Consider the following 21,577-nt stretch of genomic DNA (forward strand, 5'->3'; position numbering starts at 1 on the left):
CATCTGCTTTTATTTTGGAAAACTATGACCAACATGTTTACAGACTTTCTGAGCTATGACTGACCAAACCAGTTACTGAATTAGAATTAATTTCCATTTGTGCATTTTGTGCACTGTCAATTTGAAATAATGTCCTGATTTGGAATTTAATATATTTTTTAAATCTAATTCATCGATTAATCTGTAAAATAATCAACAGATTAATCGATTATCAAAACAATCAGTTGCATCCATAATTAAATCGATGATCCCGAAACCTTGGCACATGCCTCCTCAATGCTGTGTCAGCGCCACGATTTAATTAGCAGGTTTACGTATCTTAAGTTGGTCAAAGTAGTCGGACGTTTTTCTTTTTTGAGCATGCGTGCAAGGCCAAAGGGGGTGCTCTGTTGCTACAGCATTTCTGGTTTTAGGCTCCAAGCGTGCCCCGACGCGTCGTGCCAGCGTTGACGACAGGGTAGCGGTGCGGGTGGTTCCTCGGCAGGCGCTAAAGAATGAATGTTCTGATCCGGTCTTGTCCCGTCCTGTCCCGCTTTTGTTCCACGCATCGCATCTCTGCATCCATCTCCGGTCACGCTACATTAGCACACTGGAAAACAACAACTCGCATAAATCTGAGATTACCCGGTCCAGCAAACAAAATGATTTAACTGTGTGACTGCTGTAATTGTTAGCCTTTTATTCAAGATGAGAAAATTGATGCCCTGCCATTGCGTGAATGTCAAAGCCCAAAACTCCCAACAAATGGGTTGCTTTATACAAAACAACCCAAAACGCTTGGTCATGTGAATAACCCACACAACAACTTGAGTTGTTTTGTACACCCCCATTTCACCCCGCCCCAAATGGAATTGGATTGTTTTGTGGGTTATTAATTTGACCCAAATTTTGGGGTTAAATGATTAACCCAAAAAGTTGTCAGTCCTTCCTGGACCCATCTTGGGTTATTTTTTTACCCCACACTACGAGCAGCCAATCAGATTCCGTTGTTGGCAAATCGTTAATTGATGATGTCTTTGTTTCAATAGTTGAATTTCGACACCTCCGCTCCGCTTTTTTTTTTCCCCGATTTTTGTCATGTTCGCACGTATGTCCCTGCTTTTTTACACACACGAGTCGACAGCGTGGCTCCGTTTGGTTAATGATCAAACCCGGGTGTTCGCTTTCTTTCTTGTTGTCCGAGAACAAACGGATAAACGAACAAACGCGTTATCTTTGTTCCCCTGATAACGTGCCGAGCAGTCAAACTGCAAGCTGGCCGCCTCGCTGGGAAATAAGCAGAAGCCAGACAAACAACCAAATGACCAAAAAAAAAAAAAAAAATGCTTGGTGCTCGGGGTTAAAATTTGGCGTTGGGTGAATGAGGCTATCACTGCCAACAGCCACTCAAATCCGTATTTTGTGTGTGTGTGTGTGTGTGTGTGTGTGTGTGTGTGTACACACAATTATGTCACGTTGTTTGTGGTTCACTAATTAAATAATAAAGTCCAATTCTGTGTGTGGCGACTCAAAGCACTGTTTCCCATTGATCACACCAGGGGGCGCAGTTTTTCCGATGCGTCGAGGGCCAGTTGCCTGGTTTGCGGCTGTGTGTCGCCAACATCATTTTTTGGCGGGGATTGTCCAGCTCAAGCGGCCCGGTGAACGAGTGGTTAGCGCGTCGACCTCACAGTGCAGAAGTTTGTGGGTTCGATCCTGTGTGGAGTTTGCATGTTCTCCCCGTGCCCGGGTGGGTTTTCTCCGGGTACTTCGGTTTCCTCCCACATTCCAAAAACATGCATGGCAGTCTGATTGAATACTCTCAATTGTGCCTAGGTGTGAGTTTGAGCGCAGATTGTTGTTCGTCTCTGCGTGCCCTGCGACTGGCTGGCAACTGTTTCAGGGCATCCTCCCGCCGACTGCCCGAAGACAGCTGGGATAGGCTCCAGCACGCCCCGCAACCCTTGTGAGGATAAAGCGGTTCAGAAAATGGATGGATGGATGTCAGCCGTTTCGCTTGATGTCCGGTGGGCCTCAGGGTTCGAAGTTTGACGGGGACTTTCGAATTAGGCTCAGAAATTAACATTGAGGGTTTAGGTAGAGGTCAGGGTTAAGGGTTGGGGGAGGGGTCAGGTGGAAGTGGTTCAAGTTAGAGGGCTACGGTTTGAAGAAGAAAGACAGGACAGGTGTCGTCATCCCGTCCTCGCCAAAAACTCCCAAACCGACATCGATGTTGTTCGCTGTTCCTTTTTTTCCCCGTCACGTCGGCCTCTCGCTGACAGACGACCTCTGTCGTTTCCTGCCCTTTGAAAAAGTTTGTAATCACAGAGTCCAGCTCGGCCTGCGGGCCTGCGGCCGCCGAGCTTCTACTCCAGCTACTAATTGAAAGCTTTGCATGGACCTACGCACGCACGCACGCAGGCACGCATACGTGGGAAAAAAAGACATGAGAAATGATGGAACCGTTGCCTGGAAGATGAAGCCGCAATTAAGGCAACCAGACTGGCGAATATTTGATTTCTTTGGTTCCCTTTCGCCAACTTTTTAGGTTTTTCCCCCCACCTCTTGACCGAATCACGCTACTCGAATAACTCTCAGGGATGGCTCTGTCGGAACGAGAAAGCGATTGGTTTGAACGCTATGTGATCCAAAACGCTCGGGGGATCTCAGGGTCCGAGGTCACATGGGCGCGTGTTTTGACAGTCTGGCAAACATCTGCTGCAGACATCTCATTCCAATGTAATCCCAGCACAATGCCAGCACCCTTTCTGTGCGGGTGTGTGTGCTTGCGCATGTGTGTGTATGTGTGTGTGTGTGTGTGTGTGTGTGTGCGCGCTCCTGTGCCTACATGCGCACCCTCAAGTAAAGGAGTAGCGCAGACAGCCCCCCCCCCCACACACACACACGTGATGCATCGCAAACAAGAGGAGCTGTCTCATCTTCAATCCTCCTCATCCTCTGCGATGCTAGAGGAGGAGGGCACGCCCGCTCGACGGACACGCCGTCTTCTGAAAAAGAAGACAACCTACTGATCTTGTGTTTTCACCAAAAACAAACAAACAACCCCCCCCCCAAAAAAAAAAAACTACGTATTGATGTTGCGCTTTCCCAAAAAGAAAACAAACCGCTCATGTTACAGTTTGCTTAAAAAGAAGGCAAGCTTTGTGCTATTGTGCTTTCCTCACAAAAAGGCAAACTGTTCATGTTGCGATTTCCTGAAAAGAACGCCAATTTTTCCCCCCCCCTAAATGAACAGATAGTCGTACACAGGCAGATACAATTCAAAACTATTGAGATCAATATTTTGTTTTTCATTCCTGTTCGAATTTACCCACTAGAACAGGTACACAAAAGAAAAGCAGTTTGTATGTTTTGCATTTTGAGCCCGCCCCCTTCATTTGCATAAACATGAGTTCCAGGCAACTCCATGCAAATGGCCAACTCTGCGTGGGTTGTTTGCATAAGCAGGATTCAAGGTTTATTGTTTTTAACCACTGCTAAAAAAAACAACCATGACAAGATAAAATAAAAACGGGAGTTCCATCTATCGATGTATATATCATTCATGAGGTTTTAGGGTTCTGTTTTAATATATTTAATTGCTATTGCTAGTTGGTATCTGTCACTACTGAAGAAGGAAGGTCAACACTGTCTTGCACTCAACAAATAGTCCATATTAATTTTTTTTAAATAAAACTAATAACTTGATTTTAAAAAAAATCAAAACAAAATAAAAACTACCTGTTAAGCCAAATTCGAAACTATTATAACAATTTTCACACTTTCGGCTGCAGTCTTGGTTTGCTCCAGAGTCTTAACGAGGGACTTCATCAGAGGGAAGCAATCACTTTTTGGTGAAGCGAATGTCACTTGCTGCTGTTTTGGTTTGCCACAGAGATCAGCAGTCAAGCCTTGAGGTCTTTTCGAGTCCTGGTGCAACCTTGCCCATGGTTGGAAATTGCTTACAGCAGCCAAACAGGAAGTACCAGGGAGACATTTTTTCCTCCGGTTGGTCACTCGCCGTTAGCACGTTGAAATCACTCTGCCATTCCCTCTCCTATTGGATAGGCTCTGGGTCGTGATTTGGACTTTTGATTCTGATGACAGTTCTGGTTGCTGTTTTTTTAAAATGACGGTTTTGATGACTCGTTCTAGATTTTGGTTAAATTTTGCCAAGTTCGGCGTATTGGCTATTGCTCTTGATGGTTGGTTTGAATTCTGACTCTGCTGGTTCTCATTTCTGGCTCTCAATGTCAGTTTTGAGTCTGGATTCCATCTCCAGATTTGTACTTCTGGTTCTAACTCTTGTTTCTAACTTCTGGTTTATAGTCTGACTGCTGGTTTTGATCTGTCTTGTGACTCTGTATACCGGCTCTCACATCAGTTCCCAAATCTGGTCATAGATCGTTCCCCATTTTGGTTCTGGCTGCTGTTTGTAACGTAACTCGTTTTGGCTTCTGGTTCTGACTGCCGGCTCTAGATGCATTCAAACTTCTAGATCTTGCCTCTAATTTTGGATAAGGGCTCTAGTTTCTGAATCTGGTTGCTGGTTCTAAGTGCCGGGTCTACCACCTGGTTCTTGCTCGTGGTTCTGACATCCGGCTTTTGCTTCTGGTTCCACCATTTGAATCTTTGTTTTAATTCTGATTTGTTTGTCCAAGTCATGATTTATGATCGGACTACTGGGTTTCAATCTGGGTCAATCAAGGTTCAGTCCTGTGAGGCAGAGTAGTTTTCTCGATGTTTCTAATGGTGATCACATGCTTCGCTGATAAATGAATGAACGAGTGAATGAATGAAGGAGTGCACTTGGCTGAGGAGTGTTTGATGGATCTGCCCTCAGGAAGTCTCCGGCGCTCCCAAGCAGAACAATTTTTTTTCGACAGTGACCCGCTGACATCGCTCATTTGCTTCCACGCTGTCGGAAAGTATGCGAATGGAAAAGTTCCGGAATACTCAAGAGTCTCTGCAGCGGCTACGATATTTTTCACCCGCCACTTCATTAGGTACACATATACACCGTGAATAAAAAATTGGTTGTGCGCCTTATGTGTGTTTGGAATGTTAGCAGTCCATTTCCCGCTTGTCAGAAAACGGTGTGAGATGACTGGACAGGGGGTACACATCTGGGATGATATCACTGGATAAATTCCTCTCACAAAAGTAATATTTTAAACATTTAGCCCAGCTCAGTTAACTCACTGACTAATTAGCTAACGGAAAACCCAACAGATGACTTGGCAAAATAAATAACACAAAAGTGCTCGTGTTTGCTGCATTCTGCCTAGCAACAGGCGGTTGCAGTGTCAACAAGCTTGTTCGTACTAGATCCTTCAAATTAGCAACATTTCGCTAAAGTTGTTGTTGTTTTAAGAAAGCCATGTTGTGTCTGTGTTGGGTCACCGGGCAGTGCATTGGCGCCATCGGGTCAGGGCGCCGACGCCTCATTGTCGGCCTTTTTCTACTGACATTAGCACGTTGACGATGGCGGCACGCGTGCCGCAACAAATGCGTGCAACTCCGAGAGTCGAGTTGCAAATGGACGTGTGTTCAGGGAGTGCAGGTGGACACACACATGTGCGCACAGTCCTTTCACTTTCACGCACGCCCTCAAGCTAGCAACCTCTCCAGTTCACTGATCCCCAGTTCAAAGGTCACCCATTCCAGTGGGTCCATCGGCACCGACTTTATTTTGGTTCACGAACGTCAGCATACCTATTTTGAGCATTTTAGCATTAGATCAATCCTCATTTGAGATGGCATCCGACTTCGCAAATAAGCTATTAAATCTGTTATTGCTGTGCCTCAGTGATTTTCCTATTTAGATCGATAACTTACCGTATGTTTTATTCCACCAACTTTGAACAATATTTTAACAATTCATTAGACATAGTACTTGGCGACAGGGCAAGATATAAAGTCTTTTGTTAGCCAGGCGGCTGTCTTTCTACGAGTTAGCATACCGACTGTTAGCACGTTCTCTGGTGAATTCTCAATACATCAAGTCTAGTACCCAACTACTGGCCATGATATGAAATCCTTCTACATATGAAAGCACTTCCCATATTCAGGTTGCAATCTTGCCGGACGTTAGCATACCACCTGTTAGCCTGTTAGCGGTTTAACATTAGAAATAGTATCCTACTACAGGTCAAGATGTCCGTTTAAGATGAGAGGCTGCTCGAGCACTGAAATGGACCCTTGACCGCCGATTTTGCGGCCATCTTGTGTGAGAAAATCAATAGTATTGTTGTCCAAACTTTAAAAGTGTGCAAGGAGTCTTTTTTTTTTTTTTTTAACAATCCCTTGTGATATAATATCACACTAGGCGCTATCTGCTTTCATGCGTTGGGGGAGGTTGTGCGAGGCCTCCTGAGCTGCTCTAAAGCACCCCTTAGCTCGTCTTTCATCAGGCTGCACTCGTAACGGAGCGCAGGGTTGTGATGCATCTTGGGAAGTCGCTGGGACACTTTTTCCCGACGAGTGCCACTTTTTCCCGAGAGCGTGGCAATGGCCCGCAAGTTTCTTGTTGTGTCTGCGCCCGCTGGAGCGTCGAATGAACCCAGCGAGCAGAACCAGAGTAGTTTGATCTCGAAAACACCCCCGCGAACCTTTTACGCTCGCCCCTCCTGATCTCTTTGTGTTTAGTCATGGCCTTCAGCAGTGGGCCTCGGCTTTCATTAATCATTAATGACCCACAAGGGAGGAGGGGGCTTTTAAGGTCCTTGACCTGGCCGCTTGACCGCACCACAGCTTTGCTTGTTTTCTCAGCTTCACTGCATCATGACCTCGGCACGGATACACGGATAGGACGGGGATTGGCGGGAGTTTACAGGTACTGAAAGAAGCCTTCATCCACACAGCGTGGACAACCTACAGCAGAGGCAAATGATATATTCAGCTTTGAAGGAACTCTGGAAATAGTCAAAAATGGCCGCTTGAAACCAAAGTGGAATACTTCCTGCACATTTATGGACATTAGATCTCGGGACTTTTTTTTTGTCTACTCATTATGGACATGTCCATCATATTCCTTGTTGCTAAGTGAAACTGCCTTTGGGGGCTGCACACACACACACACACACACACAAATCCCGAATACGAGGATATCCCCATAGTATATCTGCTTCAAAACAGAATGTCAGTCTTCTGGTGTCTTCTTGTGAATGGCTTATTAAAACCTTTGTGGGTGAGTTAGAAAATTACATTTCATATTGCGAGGTGAAACTGACTTTGTGGCTGAATTTTTAAAGAATTTCGTAAGGCTCGCGTCTACCTAGCGAACACGTTTGTCTTGGAATTATACCTGGCCATTTTAAACCAAAATGGCAGACTCCCATTATCTTTCCTGGAGACTTTTTGTGGGTCTCCTCAAAATAGAACCATTGATATGACAACCAATTTTTTGGTTGCCAAGTGGATTTGGCTTCGGCGTTTGCCTCTGCCTAACATTCTGGGGAGAATGACTGAAATAATGGTGAGCCACCTAATTTTTGCTGCTCTGCTCGGCCCACCCATTCTGACTAAAATTCCAGAGTTTTCAAGTGTCACAATGAGCCTCAAATGACAGGTTGAAACCAAAATGGCTGACGTCCAACTTTATTTTCATGCATGACTTATTGAGACTTTTTTTGTGGGTCCTGGCATGATAAGCACAACCACAAAATATCATCTCACAGCGGCAGAATTTTTTAAATTTTCTTTGAATTCCAGGGTCATGTTAATTCTAACCTATGACCTCTGACTTGGCTCAGGGGGTAAAGGTCATAGTTCAACATGATTTGTGCAGTATTGGAGCACTTGGAGCAGCACCTCAATGGACAGGGCATGTTTTTTGTAGGTTCCCACATTGTTATCTCAAAGGCCTCATTTGGCTTATTGGTCAATTTTATGTTTAATATTCATAAAGCATTCACAGTTGTCAACCTTGACTCCTCATAGTGTGCGCAACTGCACCTGTGCATCTCACATTTCTGTCAGGTTTGTCATGTGACTGATTGATGGCAGTGGTCCAAAGTGTTCCCTACTTTCTCCTGCTTATTCCCCCCCCCCCCCCACCGTGCCGTCACCGTGGTCCCATCACCGCGGGGCGACCATGTGAGACACCGAACACCCCGCGCTTAACCGGTCACTATTGTCCCGACTACAACGGTACCAGGATCGGGTTTCGTTTTTTTTTTTTTTATTTTTTTTTTTTTACACACCCACGGCCATTCGCATGTAAGAGGATATACCGAGGTTTAATGTCAAAGAGTAATGGAGGGCTACAGTGACAAAAACACACCACCTGAGCCTCGAAAAATAAATTAACAGTGTTTCACTTCTTTTTGCACTTGTATGGCAGCAAAGAATGTTGGGGGGGGAAAAAAAGCAGTTGCGTGGCGCCAAATTAAGGATATCCAAACTGGAGACATTTGAGTGTCTGATGTCCGTCGTCTCTCTGCAGACCTCGCCCGACGAATGCGACCCGCACGAGGGCATCCACGAGGGCAAGGAGGGCAAATACCGCCTGCAGGTGACCCAGTTTGTGCAGCGTCTGGAGTACTGGCACAAGGAACTCACGGGAACCCTGGTGACCTCCATCAAGGTGCTGCCTGTCCACGGACACGCCGTCGCCTTTCTCGGCACTGCCGACGGACGCCTCATTCAGGTACGCAGGCCTGGCTAGTACTTTCCAGAACACCGTAACTTGATATATGCATCAATTCAACTGCAAACATATTGATGAATCACGGATTTGTGCGTCAAAATATGTCATATATATATATATATGTCAGTGAATGAGGCCCATTGTGTGTTTGGACTGCAAGCACTGCCATCAAACTTTTAGTTGTGGGGTGATGTACTGTATCTGGAACGAAGGAAGACACCTGCCCTAATCGAGTTATTGTCTCAGTTTATGGGGGACGAAGAAGACATTACTGGTGGAGTTAGTACTTCTGAAAAGTCCAGAAAGGTTTTGGAACAGCTCCTGCACTGCTGAATATATTTCATTGGAATCTTTTCGTTCCAGGGACTTCACTGTCCAACTTTAGTTGGAAATGTTTCATTAAAAAAAAAACCCCACACGCACGCACACACATGCACAGTTTTTGGGGATGACAACCCTCAGCTTGATGCCTCCTCAGTGAGAATCCCGTGTCGATCTGCTCACGCCATGTTTGGCGAGTAGCGTGCACAAAGAACAGCTGGTTGTCGGCGTTCGCACCTGCTGCCTTTCTTTCAGCGTTTTAACGTATTTGAGTCAGGAAGTACAAGTCGCTGTTGCTAAAGACATTTCAAGTTTGAGTGGAGTGTCGCACGGCAAAACATTTTTTCCGCCGCGCTGAGCCCTTACGCAATGACCAAATCTAAAATCTTTCATGCTGCCTTCCGTCTTTGAGGCGCGCTAGATTTCCTCGCAATCGGATTAAAATATCTCTTCGAAGTTTGTTTTGGAAAGGCTGCTGTAAATAGCCCAAATCCTCTAAATGGAGGGCTTCGTGTGTCTTTTAAAGCAAGACTTCTCAGGACTCCTTTGTGGGTTAACTCATCATAAACATGCCAACAAAATTGCATGTTGCATAAATCAAACTTATCCTCAGGGGGTGGTATTTTCCAAGTATTCCAAGCAAAGGGTCCCGGCAAATGTCAGCTACCAACCAAACCTACTGTCTCTTTTCAAGAATGGCATTTTGAGACATTTTTTTGGTGGGATTACTCAGAAAAGACATGCCTACCAAATTTTATGCTGAAATAAAATGAACTTTGGCAGCTGAATTTTCAAAATATTTATGGGGCAAGAAATTAGTGTACTTTGTGAAGTTCAAACCAAAATGATTTTTTTTGTGTGTTTTCATGCATGACTACCTGAGCCTTTTTTGCGGGACTACTAAAGATTGACATGCATTCAAAATTCATCTTACTAAATGAAACAGAATTTTCCAAAATGTCCGGCTCGCGCCGCCAAACCAAGCGAGTCGCCAAATTTGCCGCCATACTGCGCCCACACTCAATGCCAAAAACTTTCAAAGCTTCCGAAATCGAACGTGACGCATTCATCACGTATACCGTCTTCCAATTTAGTTGCCATCAGACCAAATCTCTCAAACTACCGTCCATCTTTGACCGACGCCTGGAAATGCCACAAATGAGCTTGAAGTAGCCCCTTCGGACCAAAACAGCCTCTGATGGATTGTTTTACCGATGTTTCGTTACTTGTGCTCATATTTTTGCCCCTGCGTGGCACAGACGGACAGTGAATTTGAAAAGACAGCTGCTGGAGAAAAACACACAGCAACAGCTGCACGGGACCCTCGCTGAGTTGGGAATGTCGTGCGAGGGAACGTGTCAGCGAAGACCGCCGCTCGCCCATTAACGTGCCGATCAGCGTGAACCCCCCCTCCCCCCGCTGCACCTCCTTCCACCCCACCCCACCTTGCCGCAACCCACCACTCCCGCCTTCTCCCATTGGCTAGACCGTACCGCCCTTTTCCGTGCAGCTGTTGCCTCTCCCCAGCTCGCTTGTGCTTCACCAACCCGTCAGCTCATTCACTTTCTACTCACCGTATTGTTAAGATAATGGTCGTGTAAAGTACACGGCGTGAATGTGCACAGGTTACAGGATACAGTATATTGTAATAATTAAGTGGCCGACAGCATGGCAATCGGAGTGAGGGATTTAAAAAAAATTATTGGGATAAAACAAAACTAAAATGAAAGATATGTTACAAATTGCTTCTAATATTTTTCAATACGAATCCTCAAAATTATTATTTGATGCCACATGAGGCAAAAAAAAAAAAAAAAAAAAAGCTTGTGACGACATGGTTGCACATCTGTCAAGCATATCTGCGTCTGATTTGGAGCTCATTTGTATGGATTCTCAGTACTTTGTCCAAGGAGAAGCCTTGGAAATTGCCCAAAATGGCCGACTCCTTGAAAGTTTCAAGAACAGGGTCCTTGAAACTTTCTTGTGTGTTCTTTCATGATAGATATGTCCAACTTCACGTTGATCAGTGAAACATTTTCCCCCCTAAATTTCAAACGAAGGCAAAAGCCATGAAATTGACTCAAAATGCCAGCTCCAAACCAAAATGGCCAACTCTCTGTGCGGTTTCCGCAAGGTGTCCATGAACATTTTTGGGCGTCTTGTTATGAAGGACCTAATTTCTTGTCGATCAGTCAAATGGATTTTTCATTATAGTTAGTTTGTATTTAGTTTTTGTACAATTCAATTCGTTTTAAAGTTTTGTAGAGCAAGTTTCTTAGTTTTTATCAGTTATTTTTTTTTTGGGGGGGGGAATGCTTAGATTTTTGATTTACTTTTTGTTAATTCATTTTAGTATTAGTTGATTTTTTTTTAATACACGAGTACAGTATTTTTCATAGTTTCTACAGTGGATTCATCAATGATTAACATTTATATAGGTCACTAAGTATTGTGCAATACAACAATGTAAAACAACAATTCACCAACAACTGTTTACCTTCCGTCCGCATGGACAAACAGCAATACCAAAATAAATACATTTAAAATGAACCCCGAAAGCGCTTGTATATTAATTGACAAAGACAAAAATGAAGGATATTTTTGTAATAAATATAGTTACTTTTAGCTCCATTTAGTTTTCAATTTAAGTTTCAGTTATTTCATGAATTTTCATTGACTAAAGTAGCCTTAAGTTGGGAGCAGATTTTTTTTTTTTTCTTCATCAATTTTTAGCTGTTGCGTGGGTTTTGGTGGGGCCATGTTTGGGACCTTTAAAATACATACATTGGTGACTTTTGTAATCGGGAGGGAGGAGGGGGGTGGGTTACGTTTTCTGACAAGATGCGATTGTCTACATATTTCCTCATTCTCACACACATTGTCGAGCGTGCAACCTCCCCAGCGGTTCAACATAAGCTTTGCAACAGTGAGAATAATGGCCGCCTGGAGGAGTTAATGGTGGTGTGAATTACAGCTTATTGTATTAGACGGGTTGGGGAGAAGAGGTGGGGGGGGGGGGGTTACGAGGAGGCACGGGGGTTGGTGGGGGGGTGCATGCTGGTGTTTGCCGAACAAACAGTGCAACCGCTGTGTTATTCCCACAGTGGACTCAAAGCGAATCCGAGGGGAGAAATGTTTCCTGAGCGCGCTGGCGGAGAGTCGGCGCAAGCAGGAAACTGAAATACAGCAAAAGCTGACAGCTTCAAACAATGAACGACACTCACGCCATCTTTTTGTCGTTTTGCGCCAAGCGCAGGTGGTCAAGAGTTCACCAGTTCCCAAGATCTTTTTCCCGTATTTCTTCAAAAAAAAATTCCGCTTGCTTTCTGACCCCGTTGGCCTTTCTGAGGCAGTCAAATTGCACTTTTTCGACGGGGCTTTTATCAGGTACTTGTGAAGTTTGCCGATACCAAAAAAGTCATCGATAAAGTCTTCCTTGGCAGTAGTTGGTGCCACTGCAGCCGTTCGACACATCGGTGAATCATTAAGTGCTTCAGAAAAAAAGTGAAAGGTGTTTGTTCACGATTGTCTGTCATTGAAATGTTGATATCAGCACTTGGTATCGAGTACTGAAAAGTGAAGAGTCATCCTGGTATTGGTCTAGAAAAAAAAATTTGGTGTCGATCATCCCTATTCACTCATATCTTGTTCAAAGGGATAGATAGAAGAGAGATGGATCATTAGATTAGGCAAAGCTATGCTTCACATTGAATGCAACACCTGACAAAGTGTGTGTGTGTGGGGGGGAGGGGGGGTCTTTGTATGCGTTGATGCGTGGCGAAGAGCCTCTCACAGGTTTTTTTTGCGTCTCTACCAGGTGCGCTTCTCCCGCTTGGCCTCGCCGCACGTCAACCTTCGCTTGGACTCGCAACCCGTCACGTCCTCGGCGACTCTGCTCGACGACCGGGGTGGCGGGGCACTGCTCGTGGCCACCGGCAACAAGGTGATGTCATTGACAATCAAAACAAATCGAATATGGATTGAATGGGAGAAACGTCTCTTCGAGGTTGCAACTGGTAGAGGACATACGGACAATTAACGTTGACTCCTCCAACATTTGAATCCTACCAGATCACCAAAGTGCCCCTGATTGGCCCGGGCTGTGGTCAGCTGACGTCCTGCACTTCCTGTCTGCTGTCCTTACGGGTGACGGAGTGCGGCTGGTGCGACGGCCGCTGCACCCGAGCCCACCAGTGCCCCGCCTCCTCCGTCTGGACGCAGGACTACTGTGCGCCCGTCGTCACCAAGGTAACCGTCACAGGAAGGAGCCTGCATCCGCATGTCACTTGACATATAAAAAGTAACCTCAAAGTAACTAGGAGCCCGAAATAACCCGTGGTAAAAAGAAACCTGAGCACGAAAGTAGTCTAGAAGTTACAGAGGTAGGAAGTAACAAAGACCTAAATTGTACAAGGAAGTAACGCATGCGCCAAGAAGTAACTTGAGGTTGTGAGTAACCTCAAGGTAATGGAGAAGCTTGTCCCATCAAGTAGCATAAGAAGTAATTTAGGGTAAGAAGTGACCTAGAACTACCAGGAAGTAACTAGCACGTTGACATATTGTAACAGGAAGTATCTAGAAATGCAAAGTATCTTAAAAGTAACAGGGTTTAAATTTCACCAGGAATAAACTTCTGGTCAGAAGTGACCTGAGGTTGAATGTAAACTAGAAACACAAGGAAGTAACTTGTACTTCATATGAAGTTGAGATTAGAAGTAACTTGTACCAAGGAGTAACTTCAAGTCGGAAACCTACAAGTAATCAAGACGTTACTTGAGTCAATCAGTAACAGGAGGTAATTTACACTTACAGGTGACTCGCAATAAGTAACCTAGAAGTAACTTCCATTAGAAAGTAACTGGAAGATGGTAAGTAACTTACAAATAACAAGAAGTTATTTGAGTTACTCAGTAACAGAATGCAACATACCAAAACAGCTAGAGCTGAGGACATTAACGAGGAGGTACCCTGTACCAGAAAGTAACTCCACCTAATAAGTAACCCAGGAGTATCATGGAGTAACTTCCATCTACACGTAATGTAACTAAGAAACAACCTGCGCCAGGAAGTAATTTAAAGTAGAAAGTAACCCAGAAGCAACACGGTGTAACTTGCGCCTGCAGTGAACGTAACGGTAAGTCACTCGCACTTAGAAGTAACTTAAAATAACCTCGTAAAAGAAAAAAAAAAAGGAAGTAACTTGAGCACTTAGATGTAGTCAAGTAGCAACCTGTAACAGGAAGTAACTTGAAGAAGCAAGTAACAGAGATAACTTGACCTTTCACGTAATATAACCAAGTAACGATCTCCATCAGGAGTAAAATGAAGGTAGGAAGTAACTCAGAAGTCACAGGACGTAACTCACAGCTACAGTAGAAGTAACAATAAGTCACCTGCACTTAGAAGCAAGACAGTGTAAGAAGAAGCCACGTCGGTGTACGATATGTGTGCGTCCCGGACAGCAGGAAGTCAGTCCATGTTTGATGTGTGTCGAGTGCTGTGAAGCCGCGTGATGCCGTCACAAAGTCTGTTCCCAACCGTCTCAGATGACCCGCGTGTGGAATGCTCTTCGTAGAAGTGTTTGGACAGTATTCCATCAAGTAGTATTCCGTGGCCGTGTTCCAGCTCCGCTGTAGCTTCCCCGCCGACGCCCGTGTTGTTCTTGTGTCGTCCGCGCCGGGAGAAGATCGACACGCCGCTGCTTTCTTTACGGCCATGAAAAGAAAAAAAAATCATGGGAAAACACTTTTCATCTTCGTTTCAGGAACGGAATGTGCATCCGACATCAAAGGCACGACATTAGCAACACCTGCGCAAGCTAATCACATCCAACTAAAACATTTCAGTGTTTTGTTGACATTTGGAGACGCAGGTTCCATTTCTACACTTTGAAGATGTTCTTCACAAATTAATCATGCCATCAACGTTTTAAAATTTTACTTTATATGGACAACCCCCCCATCACAGCAAGTAGGAAGTAACTAAGAAGTAACTAACTACAGCTACAAAGTAATCGAAGTAGCTGCAACAATCAATGACAGGAGGTGCTACGACAGTTCTACACGGCAGTCATCGAATCAATCCTGTGTTCTTCCATCACGGTTTGGTTTGGGGCCGCCACAAAAAAGGACAAAATCCGACTTCAACGGACAGTTAGGACGGCGGAAAAAATCGTTGGCACCGCCCTACCCACTCTTGAGGACTTGCACACTGCAAGAATCAAGACAAGGGCACGGAAAATCCTCCTGGATCCCCCGCACCCTGCCCACCACCTTTTCCAGCTACTCCCCTCAGGCAGACGCTACAGATCCATGCGCACCAAATCCAGTAGACACTTAAACAGCTTCTTCCCTCTAGCCATTAACTCCTTAAACAGTCACTGACGTAGTCACTCTTCTTGTACTACAAATACTGCTACTGGTTACTCTAAAATGGTTCAATGATTTGTTGTTTACGATGATACTAATGCAGCGTGTTATACCGGAGACAAATTCCTTGTGTGTTCTACATACTTGGCCAATAAAGATGATTCTGATTCTGATTCTGATTCTGACCTGAAGTAGAAAGAAACTACTGCAAGTAACTATCGTCGGGATGTAACCTCAGGTGTTAATTAACAGGGAATACTTTTCCACCAAGATGTAATTTGAAGTAGAAAGCAACTTGACGTAGGAGGTAACCTTAAAGTAAGTCGAGGGAGGAAGTACCACAGGAAATACCTTGCACCTATCAGTAACTTAAAGCAGGAAGAACAGTCGAGGTAACCGGAAGTAAACTTTCACCACAAGTCAGTTGAGGTTAGAAGTATCCTAGACGACGCCAAGAAGTAACTTGCAACGGGAAGGTGCTTGAGTTGGGAAGTACCCCAAAAGTACCTCGTAGAAGGGAGTAGTTTTCGGGTCGGAAGTACACTAGATGTAACTTGGACAAAGAAGTAAGAAGGAAGTAACAACTACAACTAGCCAAAAAGTAACTTGCATTCAGATGTGACTTGAGGTGGAAAGTAACTAAGTAACTTTTACCAGGAAACAACCTGAGGTAGGAAATACCCTCGAGGTAACAAGCCAGAAGGAAGATAAAGTAATAAGTAACCTAGAACTAACAAACACGTCACTTGTACCTGAAAATCCCACAGCACCCGAAAGTCACTTGAGGTCGAAATTACCCCAGAATTAACCTTGACCAGGAAGTAACATGAGGCAGGAGTAACGGCAAGTAACTAGTAGTAACTTGATATACATGCTGGGTTGTTTTCTTAACCCGCTCGCTGGGTCGTGGTGCATTTGAGCAGATTGGGTTACTTTTACCCGATGCTGGATTAATTATTTTGACCTGTCACATTGGGTCGAAGGTTGAATTTGAATCTGAAGAGCTGAAGCAGTTTGCCATCTTAGAAGATGTTGATCATGTAATTCGCATTATTTTTAAGCACAACTATCCTTATAATCTGGTAACCCGTTTCTTGGTAGCTTTAACTCACCAATATGAGTAGTTTTTCATATTTTTATCTTTTTATCAATATGCTGGCTCAAATCCTCAACTCGGCGCGCTGGTTTTAAATAACCCACTCAGTCCCCTTTTGGACCCAGCACTGGGTTCGCGACTTCACCCAATTTGGGGTACTTTTAACCCAACAGTTCTAAGAGTGTCATAAGTAACCGAGAACTGACCGAGAAGGCACCTTTACCAGAAACTTAAATGGGGTGTGAAGTACCCCAGAAGTTCTCTCTCCAAAGAACTCCAAGGTGTACGACGAGAATATCTTTTCTCAGGTTTCTCCATCATCCGGGCCTCTGCGCGGCTCCACCGTGGTGACTGTTTGCGGCCAAAACTTCGGGTTCGACCGGACGGAGAGCTTCAAGGCGTCGCTTGTGAGTGTGGAGCTGGCCGGCGCCCCCTGCAAACTTCCCAGACAGGACAATCTCAACAGGTCTGTGTGTGTGTGAGTGTGTCTGTCTGTTGATGCGACAAAGAGGTCCTATAGGAGCGGCTTTAATGGAGCTTATTGTGTGTGTTAAAGAAGGAATGTTAAGAACCCCCCCCCCACCCCCCAGAATCCCATCCCTGCCCCCCCCCCCATTCCCATCCCAGATTTCCACATTCAGCACATGATTCCACTAAGTGGAAAATTGCTGGGAAAAAAATCGGCATCCTGACTTCCCGCTCTTGTTAACAAATAAATAAAAAATCTGCCAATTAAAAAGCAAAAAAAAAAAAACACAACTAAAATCACTTCCCCGTCTTTCCCTGTTGCATTCCTCTAGAACGTGATGATGTTGATTGGATTAGGAGCATACTAAGTCTTGTGTCTTTGGGGTGGGGGGGTGTTGTGTTTTTAGGTGGACTGAGATGCAGTGTTCCCCCGTCTTCGCTGGGAACTTCACCCCGTCGGGACATGCCATCAAGGTCACCAGTGGACACAAGGTCGTACACATGGATGGCGCCTTCACCTTCGTGGTAAGAGCACTGGCGCGTATCCATAAAAGTAATTGGTATCGACTTAAAAAAATCTCAATATGAAGAAGTTAGAAGTAACTTATTGTAAAAGTAACTTGCAGAACTTAAATAGAGAAGTGTCTCAATCCAGAAGTAACTCAAACTTGTGACTTGTGTAATTTAGGAGCAAAGTAGTTTAAGTCTACCCATCAATTGTATCCTGAAGTTACATGCATCCAGATGGAACTTAAATCAAAAAGTAAAAAAGTAACAATGTCCAAAAATGACGGATCTTAATGAAACTCTCCAGTCTCTGCATGTGAGAGTCTGGGTGTGAGCCGTGGCCGGCAGCAGCTCCTGCACCGGTGTGACCGTTGCATTTTACTCTTCTCCCGCTGTCCCACTTGCAAGTAAAACCTCCAAAAATTGATCACGTTTAAAAAAAAAAAACATGCTCGAGTGGAGAAACTCTTTAAATTGTGTTGACAAGGAATCTTAGAAGTATGCCACACATAATTTGTCTACAAAACCCGGCCCTTTCAAGCGTGATCTCTGAATACAGGATCCGGTAATTGACAAGATCTTCCCGACGTTCGGGCCCAAGTCCGGCGGCACCATGCTGACCATCACGGGATCTTACCTGGACGCCGGCAACAAACAAGAGGTCACCGTGGGCAAGGCGGAGTGTATAATCCAGAGGTGAATCGCTAACTTCACATACTAGTGACCTGATTTATTGCGATTTTTGTCTGCCGAATGACACAAGAAGGAGTCATGCCGTATCACTAATGACAAACTTCTAACGCTACTACAAGTCTCTTTCCTTGCATCTGGATCATTTTAGTGCCCTGACGATTGAGATGACTTTTTAGCACGTGCTGTCCTGAGTTTCAAATGCGCTCAGGACAAGTTACTTCAAACATAACAAAAATTTGAATGCGTTTTCTGGCTCCTCCCAAATTATCTGAGCAATCGATTTATTTTCTGTGACTCAGTATTATGTTGGTTTGCCTCTTCCATTCACACTTCCAATTCCACCACTTCAAATTCTCTCCCCCACTTTTACACCTGATGCGAACAGCAGGCGCAATCAATTGGAGTGAGTCAGCGGGCAAATGAACGGCTGCGATTTTGGATCTTAGTCAAACCAAATTCTATAGGGGAAACTTGTCCGCCCACAGTTTGACGTCAACCATGCTCACCTGCAAGACGCCTCAGCACGCCGTCCCGTCGCCGCAGCCCGTCAAGCTGACGGTGGACTCTGTGGAGCGCCACGCCCCCTCGCCATTCACCTACAACCAGGACCCCCTCATCAATAGCATCCAACCGTCACGCTCCTTCATCAGGTGACACACTTTAATTCTTATTATTACTACATTAAAAAAAATCTATTCAAATTGAGTTTCATCTAATATTTTGCATGCAACTAAACAGGAGCTCCCGTGATCAAATTGAATTGAATTCAAAGTGTAACGCAATATTTCATGTTCAGTTATGCTCATGTTTGATTGAATATTCCATTTAAATGTATATTTTCATTTCTTTTTTCCATTTCATTTAATTATATATTTTTGTGATATTTAATTTAATTTGTGGCTATATTTAATTTTATAGTTTATTTCATTTCGTTTTATATTTTCACCACATTTTGTTCCATTTTATCTTCAATTTGTTTAATTTGATATTTAATTTATTTTACTTGATTCTATTTTTCATGTATTCTATTTTCAATTTTATTTAGTTATATTTATTTCATGTTTCATTTGATATTGTATTAAATTTTTTACTTTTATTTTATGCTCAACTAACTACTACTACAGTACTACTTCTTATACTGCTATGAATAATAATAATACACAATGTAATGAAAGTCCATGTAGTTGCATCCCCATGCAATTGTATTTCAAGTAGTTACCTTTATATGTAATCCCCAAAACGTTTATACCCACATTTTAATCTCAAATTTTAATTCAGTGTTCTTTAATTTAATTTCTACATTTTGTTTGATATTTACATATATATTTTATATTATTTCCTCCATGCAACTTAGTTAAATTAGATTAAACAACAAACAGAATCTAATTCTTTTTTTTTCCTCCATTTAGTTTCCATTTTTTAAATTTAATTTAAATTCATGTCGTTTTGAATGCGCGGCACGTTTTCTTCATCAAAGTCGACTTTTGCTGAACGCGAATGTAACATGCCGATCTGCCAGCCCGAAGAGGAAGCGCGTGGGAGGTGACGAGTGGCTAAAAGCGCTAACGCTAACAGCTTGGAACTCCCTGTGGGCATCTCGCGTATCTCCACCGCTACACCGATGCTAACGCTAATCTCCGCTTCTCCTCCCGCAGTGGAGGCTGCACGCTGTCTGCTCATGGCTTCTTCCTGCAGTCGGGCCTCCAGCCGCAGATGGTCCTCTCTACTGGGCAGGATGCCGTCGTCTTCCACGTGGTGAGTACTCAAGTTGTAACTCGAATACATGTGGATGTTAGTTTTTTTCCCCCCCCCCAATCACATTTCAGCATCTCACTGTTGCCATGCCAATCTAATCTTTCCAGAGCCTTCACAATCAGAAGCACTGGCTAATGTAACTTCAACAATATTAGTGTCGGACTGTTTCTTTAACTAATCCGATTTCAAATTCCTCCTCACAGTTTAGAAATCATTTGTAGCAGGAAGTAACTTGCACCTCTAAGTAACTGAGAGTAGAAAGTAATCCAGGAAATAAACTGATGACATCATAGCACCAAAGTGTAACCCGGGACTGTTCCTTGTGGTTTCTCCACTCACTCCAACTGTCAATTTACCTTCAGATTTGTCAGTAATTACTCGCAACAAGACACTCTCGCTGAAGCCCAAGCAGACGATGAATAGCAACGGGAAATGAAATGAAGTGTAGCCTTGCGCGTGCGGCGCATGGAATTGTCATCAGGGGTCCTCACGCCCACTTGGAGGAAAAAAGACTCTGGTGTGTTGATGTGGACGGAAAAGAGACAAAGTTAAATGGGAGACGGGTGGGGCAGCGCAAAGACAGGAAACGTCTGCTCCGCTTGTCATTCAAGTCGAGTAGCTCGGCGAGGCCTTCAGGATGTTCGGGATCTCCTCGGCCTCGCTGGCCACACTTAAAACTACTTAGGCACACAACCGCGCGAATCGGGTCTGCGTGAGAGCCCGTCGAGCCGCTTCGAATTACAGGCACAGGACTTAAATCTACCTGTATATAGGACATATACTGTGTGTGTATATATATATATATACATATATATATATATATATATACTGTATATATATATACTGTATATATATATTTTTTTTGTGCTGAGATCGAATGTTGCAAAATACAGAAAAATACCAAACGGGCAAATTCGTATATCCGATATTTTTTTTCTTTCATCCATGAAACGTAATGGAATCATTTTGCATGGATTATTTATTTCATAAGCAATTTTGCTTTTATGATCTGGAATTAAAGGACAAATGTTTTTGTTCAAAAAAAAAAGAAAAGAAAACAACAACAACTGTATTAATGTCCTTGTACGGTTCTTGAATTCATGAATTAGTCCATCGATCATCAGCATCAATGCGTCAGCACAATTTTGGCCCAAAGTTCGTGTACCTATTGAAGTGTCCAGTGAGCGCAGAGGAAGCTCCCGTGCATGTGAACTTGGGATGATCCAACCAAGTATTCCCACATCAGACGCAAGGCTCTGGCAGATTGAGTTACGCTCCAGTTGGCGCGCCAGTGAAGGCGTTGAAGGTCTTTGAAAGGGAAAAAAAGACACTCTTTATTGGCTCCACGACGACTCAATAACATTCCACGTTAACAAGGCCTTTTTTTTACCTCTCCTCTCCTTGTTACGGAGGCCTCCACCAAACGCCATTGTTGTCTTCCTCCCGCATGACCGCATGACAACGTGCAAGCACAAGCATGCTTAATTTGACGACACTCTGTGATTGTGTGTGTGTGTGTGTGTGTGTGTGTGTGTTTGAAAGTGTGCAACTTACTCTGATGCAGTATTAGTATCATTGTTGTTATTATTATTATAAGGACCTGCAGTTCAAAAGTAACTAAGGGACTTACCCAAAGGCTAACCTAGAAGTAACTTGTACCAGGAAGTAACTTGCAACTAGAAGTCAGTGTGTGTGTGTGTGTGTGTGTGTGTGTGTGTGTGTGTGTGTGTGTGTGTGTGT

The 21,577-nt window shown here is 44.0% G+C and overlaps 1 protein-coding gene across 3 annotated transcripts in view; it reads left to right on the forward strand.

Moving 5' to 3' along the window:
* met (MET proto-oncogene, receptor tyrosine kinase) overlaps nt 1-21,577 on the forward strand; it is a 49,146-nt gene that overhangs the window by 11,231 nt on the left and 16,338 nt on the right. For all 3 annotated transcript variants that reach the window (XM_086108965.1, XM_086108966.1, XM_086108967.1), the window contains exons 4-11: nt 8,426-8,629; nt 12,768-12,893; nt 13,022-13,198; nt 16,723-16,880; nt 17,290-17,407; nt 17,949-18,085; nt 18,568-18,732; nt 19,738-19,837. In XM_086108965.1, the coding sequence (XP_085965091.1) occupies nt 8,426-8,629; nt 12,768-12,893; nt 13,022-13,198; nt 16,723-16,880; nt 17,290-17,407; nt 17,949-18,085; nt 18,568-18,732; nt 19,738-19,837 (1,185 nt within the window). The remainder of the gene's footprint in view (nt 1-8,425; nt 8,630-12,767; nt 12,894-13,021; nt 13,199-16,722; nt 16,881-17,289; nt 17,408-17,948; nt 18,086-18,567; nt 18,733-19,737; nt 19,838-21,577) is intronic.

The sequence above is a fragment of the Hippocampus guttulatus genome, chromosome 4, assembly GCF_054856545.1.
Source record: "Hippocampus guttulatus isolate MCC_2025c chromosome 4, RoL_Hgut_1.0, whole genome shotgun sequence".
NCBI classification, from domain to species: domain Eukaryota; kingdom Metazoa; phylum Chordata; class Actinopteri; order Syngnathiformes; family Syngnathidae; genus Hippocampus; species Hippocampus guttulatus.